The sequence below is a fragment of the Limulus polyphemus genome, unplaced genomic scaffold (genome assembly GCF_000517525.1).
Source record: "Limulus polyphemus unplaced genomic scaffold, Limulus_polyphemus-2.1.2 Scaffold6295, whole genome shotgun sequence".
NCBI classification, from domain to species: domain Eukaryota; kingdom Metazoa; phylum Arthropoda; class Merostomata; order Xiphosura; family Limulidae; genus Limulus; species Limulus polyphemus.
The window spans coordinates 1,630-11,962 of NW_013671905.1; the positions used below are offsets into that span (position 1 = coordinate 1,630).

Here is a 10,333-nt window from a genome sequence, read left to right on the forward strand (position 1 = left end):
ATAGTTACGTTATAGCGTACGTATATGTAATGTTATAGTTAAGTTATAGCGTACGTATATGTAGTGTTATAGCGTACGCTCTAACTTAACTATAACACTATATATATACGTACCCTATAACTTAACTATAACATTACATATACGTACCCTATAACTTAACTATAACATTACATACGTACGCTATAACTTTATATATGTAGTGTTATAGTTAAGTTATAGGTACGTATATATATAGTGTTATAGTTAAGTTATAGGATACGTATATATGTAGTGTTATAGTTAAGTTATAGCGTACGTATAGGTAGTGTTATAGTTAAGTTATAGGGTACGTATATATGTAGTGTTATAGTTAAGTTATAGGGTACGTATATATATATGTAGTGTTATAGTTAAGTTATAGCGTACGTATATATATAGTGTTATAGTTAAGTTATAGCGTACGTATATATGTATATATATTATAACACCTCTACGGCAAAAATGGGGGACTATTTTTGGTGCCTGGCCTCGACCCCGCAAACCACAAGTTGCGAACCGAGCGCCCCTAATCGTCAGGACGTACCATTTGTAACCTGACTTAGAAATCAGGAACTGAATTGTGTATCTGTTATTAAATAAACAAATGTTTTCGTACATTCAGAACGAGTAAAATCTATTTATATCAGCCAGGGTTTATAAGATTAAAATTCTGGGCTCGAATTATTTATTTAGTTGTTGTTTTTTGTTACTGCTCAGCCTCGGGTATTTTCAAGCTATAACCTAATCACGTTTTGTATTTATTATTGTTTCGTCTTGTCCACCCTAACTTTTTAACAGCTGCTCCTTGTCTCATTTCGATTAAGACTTGGATCCAAAGCGGTGTGGAACTGGCCTAAGAATCCATTTAACAGCCACGAAAAGTGTTGTTTTAATGCTAGTACACACTGTTCTTATTGATAATCCATAGCAAACCTATTACAGAGGTAGAAATACATCAGCTCACTTATTTGTTTGTTTGTTTTGAATTTCGCGCAAAGCTACACGAGGGCTATATGCGCTAGCCGTCCCAAATTTAGCAGTGAAAGACTAGAGGGAATACAGCTGGTCAACACCACCCACCGCCAACTCTTGGGCTACTCTTTTACCAACGAATAGTGGGATTGACCGTCACATTGTAACGCCCCCACGGTTTCGATCCCATGTTTGGTGGGACGGGGATTCGAACCCGCGACCCTCAGATTGCGAGTCGAGCGCCCTAAACACCTGATCATGCCGGGCCAGCTCACTTATTGCTTTATATAATTTGTTCTTGGAAAACAGAGTATAGTGTACGAGGTTTGTTAGGAATTTTTACACAAAGCTATACGAGGGCTATCTGCGCTAGTCGTCCCTAATTTGGAAGTTATAGACTAGACAAAAACCTAGCTAGTGAACTCCCACCCACCGCCAACTCTTGGGCTACTCTTTTACAACGAAAAGTGGGATTGATCGTCACATTATAACGCCCCCACGGCTGAAATGGCAAGCACGTTCGGTGTAATGTGGATTCGAACCCGCGGATTGTGAATCGAGCGCTCTGACCAGACCATGCCACGCCACACCGTTTTGTGTCTCAAATGTAATCTAGATATATAAACCATTCATCTTTTTTTATTATTATTCATTGCTCATTAGAAATTTTCAGATTGCGTGTTTGTGCTCTCGGCGAGAGCAGCTTGTCAAACAATATTGGTGACAGTACAACTTATAATTGAAGAAGAAAAGTTATATTTTTATGAGGCTGCTTCCTTTTGCAGAATGAATTATTCGAATTTTTTTATTCGTTGTTATTATCGATTGCTGAACAGACTATTCCGCTTTACTGTTCGTTTGTTAGCAAAATTTGAGAATATTTAGTCTCAAGTTTTGAAATGCTAGTTTATCACCAATAGATGGCAGTAAAATAGATTGCTTATTTGCTTGTTTGAAGTTAAGCATAAAGCTACACAATGGGCTAAAACCGGTTACTAGCGTTGTAAATCCGAAGGCATACCGCTGCGCCACTAAGGGAGGGGGGGCAATAAAATAAAAGATGCTTGCGAAAATCCCCTCACTCAAAGTGATCTAGCAAAAGTAATTTTAATGACTAATTAGTGCGCTCAAGTAATCTGTTACAATGACTGTCTTTAGTTTAATGTGATCCAATATATCAAATTACAACGCTAAAATCCCCCCGCGGTGGACACAGCAGATAACCCAATGTGTATATAATTAATTCTTCTACTCCAAAATTGTGTAATAGCTATTAGTTTCAAGAATGAAACCTTTTGTCATATCGTTTTATTGTAATACCTAATGCCATTAGATACCACCAGGTAATAATGTCGGGTTTCTATAAAGCGTTAAATGTTATGCAAATCGTTTTTTGTGCCAATTACGAGTTTTTCGTTGCATTAAATGGGACATTAAACGTCATGGTGAAAAAATTAACAAAAGAACCATCCCCCCATCCCACCCCTGTGGCTCGACGGTAAGTTTGAGGGCATGTGACGCTAAAAATCGAGTCTCGATACCCGCAGTGGACAGAGCAAAGGAGATTTCAAAAGCCCATTTCCCACCTCCTGTAGCTCTACGGTAAGTTTGAGGGTGTGTAAAGCTAAAAATCGAGTTTCGATACCAGCAGTGGGCAGAGCACATTGTTTAGCTTTCTGCTTAACAACAAACAATCAGGAAGTAAATTAATCAATTAATCGTAATGTGCACAAGTTGTTAAATCTTTTGAAAACTACTTGGAAATTAAAAGTATGTTATCTCGTACATGAGTAATACGTATACGTTACAACTATACCAAACGTAGCTATATGCTTCACTACGTTAATATAATCATCCCACACAACACTAATTAACAGAGGCGTAATTTTATTTTTATTTACCAGTTTTTGCATAATGTACTCCTTCCCCCCCCCCAAAAAAAAAGAAACCTGGGTCCAGCTAAAGTTAGTTTTGTACGTACAAAAGTCGTACAATATAGAAATGCTAAACTTGGAAACCTATCACATCTTTTTCATCGTCTTAAAAAGAGATTCCTTGTTACAGATTGGTTGAAACACACGTAAAAACCAAACTGTTTACGTTTTTTGTGTATACAAAACGAACTGAGCCAAAAATCTATCTTACTTTTGTTACTTGTACAAGACATTAATCATTCGTAGACATTCGACCTATATCTGGCAAGTCAACTAACTTAGGTAGACGTCCAATCTGGTCGTTACACCTGACGAAGATAGCCTAGGTAATCTGTAATCACAAAAAATAATACCTGTACTTTCGGAAGGTGGACTTTTTTTTTCCCCCTTTCACTGTTATACCACAAACTGAATAAGAAAAGTTGACCTTCTAAAAGCATTTATTTGTAATCCATCTATACTATTTCTGTCCTACTTTATAGATTAGTATACATACACCTGTGCAATGCTGACATTGGATTGATTCAACATTATTTTGTTGCAATTTACAGCTTTTACAGTAATTCAAATTGGTTTTTAGAACAGGTACGACGCTATGATCACTGGTGTGATCATTCTTATGTACAGAAGAATGATCGCACCAGTGATAGAAACATTGTAGCTGTTCTAAAAACAAATCTTACTTACTGTAAAAGCAGTAAACTGTAATAAAATATACTTACTCAGTAAGTAAAGTCAAAATGTAACTGTTAGAAAGGTACCATTGTGCGAAATTAGGAAAACAAAAAAGAAAAGTTGATTTAATGAAAACCAGATCTTTTGGCGTTAACCTCAAATTTAATTGTTGACTGATTAATGTTGCCTTATCACGTTCACATCTCCATCAAATTTTGTAATATGCTACAATTGTTCTTTATCTTGTTTTAGACACAAAAAAAGTCAAATTTCTCACAGACTACTACATTAACTCTTATAAAAACTGGTTAAATTATCAGTTTGTTTTACATTAGGACTAGAGACAATGTTTGTGAGTAGCCAAGTCTTGTTACGAGCGTGCACTAACGTGTTACCTCAGAATTGTAAAATTAGATCATTTAACATAAAGTTTTGCTTAATCTAATTTACGATTTTGATTTTTTTTATTCACTACGTTAATATCGCGAAAAATATTTCCGAATTCCATACGACATATGCGTGGACCGAGAGATCCTTCTAATTGGTGTGATTTGCATATGATTAAGACGTTTCCGTTCTTCTGTGATGAGTTTGTGTTAACACTGTCTGTATTTTGGGTTTTTATTTTATTTTATAGAAGTACTTAGATGCTAAAGCCGGTAAGTAGATTCGTTGGTTATAAATGAATATTTACAATGAAATCAAATTTTGCTTAGACGATTGTCTCAATATGTTCTTAAATAATCCCTTGAACCTTGTACTATCTTAACTGTGAGGCAGTGTTTAACTTATATTCAAACCAAAGACAGTGATGTGTAAATTGATAAGATTTTTTTATTTCGACACGATATAGTTCTATTGTGCGTCCAAAGTTTTCCGTTTTCTAAATCCCAGAGACAAAATTACGTACATTAGCATACAAATAGTAGCGACGACAGAGATACATTTGCAAAACAATGGAGTAGCAAGAGAATATTTAAACAATTTAAGTATCCTGGCAAGAAATCACCTGAAAAAAAAATGTGTGTGTGATTGGATAAGGAGAAAACAACTTTGAAGCCATCCAGATCAAAAGGTATCACAAAGAGATGCACCCCACTTCCAATGATTCAGCGATGTGCTCGAGGGCTTATAATGCTAAAATTCGGAGTTCAGTCCCTGTTGTGAACATAACAAAGGAATCTCACTGTGTAGCTTTGTACTTAACAACAATAAAAAACCAAATAAGATATTTCGGGTGCGAATCCCCGTCACACCAAACATGCTCGCCCTTTCAGCCGTGAGGGCGTTATAATGTGACGGTCAATCCCACTATTCGTTGGTAAAAGAGTAGCCTAAGAGTTGGCGGTGGGTGGTGATGACTAGCTGCCTTCCCTCTAGTCTTACACTACTAAATTAGGGACGGCTAGCGCAGATAGCCCTCGTGTAGCTTTGCACGAATTTCAAAACAAACAAACAATAAGATATTAAAAAAAATCTTTTATTCATCTCCATAGTTTTTGTTTTGACTTTTCTATGAACATATATATTAACATTTATTATAGAATTAAACAAATTTCGCTTTATTGACCAGGAACGAATAACTGTACAATTGAAGTGAGGGGGTCGCTTAGGAATGAAAATAAGGGGTAAAATATGTACATAAAAAAAAGTATGGAATCACAAAGTCAAAAGATATTACTTTATCACAAAATGCCCCCCCCCCCAGTGGCACAGCGGTATGTCTGCGGACTTACAACGCTAGAATCCGGGTTTCGATACCTGTGGTGGCCCGAGCACAAAAACCCATTGTGTAGCTTTGCGCGTAACAAAACATTCCGGTATTATTAAGTATTTTATTTTGTTATTTTCTCATATCGCCCTCAGTGCACATTTTATAGTATTTAAAATTTCTATCATGCTTATAACAATTGTACCTTTTCAAGAAACACGCTAAAGATTGTTCTTTACAACTGTAAGTTTATGCTGTCTTTAAGCCTTATGACGACTCCTGAAGCTGTACAAAAGCTATTCAACTTATACTGTATATAAGAATGCTGGGGAAATCCCGTAGTTTAAGGATTTTTATTCTATGTATGTGTGTTGTACATTAGAAAATTGATTACACAAAATTTACAGCAAACACTCAGTGATATCGTTTTGCCATCACATAATTTCGTTTACTGCATCAAGTTTTGTTTTATTTCTTTTAATAGGTAGTGGCAAACTATTACGGTGACAGTGGACAATTTGAAGATGTTCCAGGAATGAAAATTCATTGGGCTGGGGGGCGAAAAGATCCTCCACCAGATACTCCAGCTTGTGGATTTGACAATTCCAAATGTCCAGATAATGGTATGTATTTTTGTATTTTAGAACTTTAAGATTTGTTTCATTACAGCAGTAATAACTGTCGCACTGAAACGACACTCATGTCACTTAATATTTTAATAATAACACCGGGCTACCAAGCTTTTTTTTTCTTTCAAAAGAAAAAGATCGTTTGTTTTTCCTTGTATTTAATGTTATTAAATATTATTAGGTTTAAAGATTGAAATAATTTCAATTTTGTTTTTAAATTATGATTAAATTTATGAACATCATTTGTTTGTTAGCTTAGTGCGTGTACTTAGAAATAACCCAAATCTCTTAAGATGGCTGAGCTTTGTAAGTTATTATTGGGATTATGGCCGAAGATATCGTTAACAGTGAGGATATTTAACTGATGATACAATGCAAAATAGTCACTATAATTTTTTAGTTTTCTGGTTTATCGGTTTATCACGGTAGTGCTTAGTATGCCGAGAAAATAATGACCGCCGCATTCAATCTATTAATCTATGATGCTTATAAATAGCTGCTAAAGTTGAGTTATAGTGTTATTTGAACACCTAATTGCCATTATCGAGTGTATTACAGCTTGTATAACGGTATTGTTATTCTGTTATTTTACCACACATATTTTTGTGGGGGAAATAATAAAAAGGAAAACTACTACTTAGCAGTGAGTTCATTTTATAAGCATATTATTTCCATGTTTCATAACTAACAGTTTAATTTCTGATTGTTAGATGGCAGCACAAATTGTTCTTATGTAACGATCGTTTGTGACTTTTTATTACACCAAATGATATCTGCCAAAACAATTTCAGTAATAATAAATAAATAATAATCTAAATTACTATTCAGGGTATCAAAGATATCAAGTATTTATGTCTGAGTTTAAAAACACCAGTTCCTTATTTATCAAAACAATACATTATTAAAAAAGCAGTCTACTATTTATCAAAGTTTTAGTGTGGTCGAACATGGTAGCTGTGTGTGTATGCGTCGTATCATGATTCATGGCCTGGGATCTGTATGATGTCCTCCCTATTAATCGACATGACCCTAGCCTGTGGTGGAGTCGATTGTATGCACATACAGAGAGTTAGGGTGAAGCTAGAAGGCGTGAGCTCTTAAAATGTCCCCTTAACGACGGTCCAGCGCTCCAGGGTACTTGTACTGTTCTGGAGGAACCATTCGAGCTTCTCTGGCCCCCGATGTAAACCAAAATGAGAGCAAGTAACAAACCTGATATGATGCTAATAATATGTAACAGAATTAAGTTTCTAATGATACAAACTTCCATAATAAACATTAACATTAAAAAACTAACATTTTTTATAATAAACATTTGCTACAATAAAATATTCATTATTAATGAGTTAGGCATAACCTTTTGATTACCGTGCCAGTCTGCATGTTCTATTACCAGTCTGGGTAGCCCATGTAACGTACAACATTCCATTCAAGGAGGCTGGGTGTAGCCTAGTGTTATCGTGCCCAAGCTGCAAATACGAAAGCTTATGGTTTGCGTTTCGTAACTGTGGTAAACGGCCAAATCTCACTATTCAGTCACAGAAGAGCAGCCCAAGAGTTGACGGTGGATACTGCTGACTAGCTACCTTCACGGTACTCTATCAGCTCAAAGTTAGTGACGGCTATGCATAAATAGACCCTTGTGTAGCTAGACATGTGCGAGAACTCTGAAAAACAAACAGTCATTCTGGTTAATAATACCAGTATTCCTAATATACAAAACTAATCCACTTTTAGGAATCAGCCATTCTGGTTAATAACACCAGTATCCCAAATATACAGAATTAATCCACTTTTACGAATCAGCCATTCTGGTTAATAACACCAGTATCCCTAATATACAGAACTAATCCACTTTTACGAATCGGCCATTCTGGTTAATAACACCAGTATCCCTAATATACAAAACTAATCCACTTTTAGGAATCAGCCATTCTGGTTAATAACACCAGTATCCCTAATATACAAAACTAATCCACTTTTACGAATCAGCCATTCTGGTTAATAATATCAGTAACCCTAATATATACACACAACTAATCCACTTTTACGAATCAGCCATTCTGGTTAAAAATACCAGTATCCCTAATATACAGAACTAATCCATTTTTAGGAATAAACAAGTAATATTCAGAAATCCACAGAGCAAGTATAAGTCGAGATACCTTTACAGAGAAATTTTGTTTATAGGCCTAAATAATGGATACAATTAAATATATATATATATATATATGTCATGATCTGTGGGTTAAAATTTTATAAAATCTTTCTTTCTTGATATTTGTTTAGTGTTTACGCCACGAGCGATATGTAAATTGTAAAATAAAGGTGAAAAACATTAAAATTATTTTAAATTATATATCTACGTAAATAAAGTAAGGTCCCCCGTGGGTAAACTGTAAGCTTATTGACTCCCCGTGGTGGACAGAGCACAAATAGCCTGTACCCCGCTGGGACAGCAGAAAGTCTTCGGATTTACAACGCTAAAATCAAGGGTTCGATTTCCCTCGGTGGACACAGCAGATAGCCTGATTTGGCTTTGCTATAAGAAAAACACACACATATACACAGATAGCTTACAATGTATCGTTGGAAATACTTCCATCTTTTCAACACATGAGTAAATTTAATATAAGTAACTGAAACGTTACAATTATAAAAACATATGACTACTTCGAAGTCAATCGTAGGTATTGTACTCCATATAATAAAATCAGGCCATGTTAAAAATGTTTCGTAATGGTAATTTACTAGTTACAAATTCGTTCATCTTTGTTTAACATTTACTTGGCGGAAGTTTTTTTTTTTCTTCATAAGATATTTCATCTAGTGTTCAAAACAGCTGCTAATTCTTTTTCTGTTCTGTTAATTTTTTTTGCCAGAAATAAAAAAAATAAGATAATCCGAGTAGTAACCATTCGGTTCATTTCTCCAAAGTCTTGTTTAGGCAGCACTGGTCAGCTAGTTCTCAGAAGCCGGACAAGTGTATCAAGATAAACAGATAATAATAATGAAGTTTCGTACATGTAATGTGTTGTTTCGATAGACATAAAATATACCTTTTTTAACGTGGTGGAAGCTCTTTTACAAGCGCGACGTAATGGTAATGTACTAGTTACAAATTCGTTGATCTTTGTTTAACATTTACTAGGCGGAAGTTTTTTGTTGTTGTTTTTTTATAGAATATGTCATCTAATGTTCAAAACAGGTGTTAGTTCTCTTTCTGTGCTGTTATTTTTTATTTATTTTTTGCCAGAAATATAAAAAATAAAATAATCCGAGTTCTAACCATTCGGTTCATTTCTCCAAAGTCTTGTTTAGGCAGCACAGGTCAGTTACATTACAGTAGCCGGACCAACGTATCAAGATATACAGATAATAAAATCAGTAAATGTTCCTTATTTCCTTATATAATGCCACATGTCATGAACAACAGCACAAAAAAACAAAACAAGGGATAACGTCAAAAACTACAAACAAACAACTTTTTACATATAGAAAAGAAAAAGAAAACATCAAAGGGGAACAACACCAAATTGATTAATAATTAGAAATAAAAAAGTTGAAACTTTCATTCACATCGAAAAGTCTTGTATGGAAATTAAGGAAGTTTCGGCAAAGACGTGTTTTTGTTTGTTTGTAAAGTTAATGTATTCTGACACTTAAATGCGTATAAATATAATTTGAATGATTAAAAAGGAACATTTTTGTTATTAACTTCGATTTCAATGTTCATTCACACAACATTAGTATTGGTTAAACAACATTATAATAAGTAGAGAAGAAACGGAATGCTTACAATGTCTAATTTGTGACGTCATCTTGGTTTGATTTGCACGCGATCTTCCACTTACCTTCTTTCAGCTGCAGGCGAGTTAGTTAGTTAGTTTGGTTGTTTGTAATTAAGCACAAAGCTACACAATGGGCTATCTGTGCTCTGCCCACCACGGGTATCGAAACCCGGATTCTAGCGTTGTAAGTCTGCAGACATACCGCTGTGCCACTGGGGAGGGGGGGGGGCAGGCGAGTTAGAAGTACTGCTGATTGGTTAGAACATATTGAACCAAAAACTAAAGAAGTATTAAAGAAATTATAGTGATCTAAGGACACCCGAACCAGTTTCAATCAAGAGGTTAACACTTACTGTCTTGGCTGAATGCTGCATGTAATGCACACAACATAGTATTGGTATTTTCAATCTGAATAGTAACTCATGTACACATAGGCTAAGCGGCCAGGTCTTATACCCGTAGGTTCGTCCGTCACTAATTTTGAATTAGTGATCAGAAAAAGGGCAGGCAGTTAGCAACACCTGCTGCCACAAGGGCTTTGTTCGAATCTGAACCGAGAATTGACTGACACCTCACAATGCCCCAACAACATCCTGGATGGAG

The 10,333-nt window shown here is 35.3% G+C and overlaps 1 protein-coding gene across 1 annotated transcript in view; it reads left to right on the plus strand.

The window, feature by feature from the left end:
• Positions 1 to 5,794: 5,794 nt before the first annotated feature.
• LOC106473583 (atrial natriuretic peptide receptor 1-like) overlaps positions 5,795 to 10,333 on the plus strand; it is a gene marked incomplete at both ends in the record, with an annotated part of 46,468 nt that continues 41,929 nt past the window's right edge. Inside the window, one exon of the mRNA XM_022401984.1 lies at positions 5,795 to 5,933. Within this exon, the coding sequence (XP_022257692.1) occupies positions 5,795 to 5,933 (139 nt within the window). The remainder of the gene's footprint in view (positions 5,934 to 10,333) is intronic.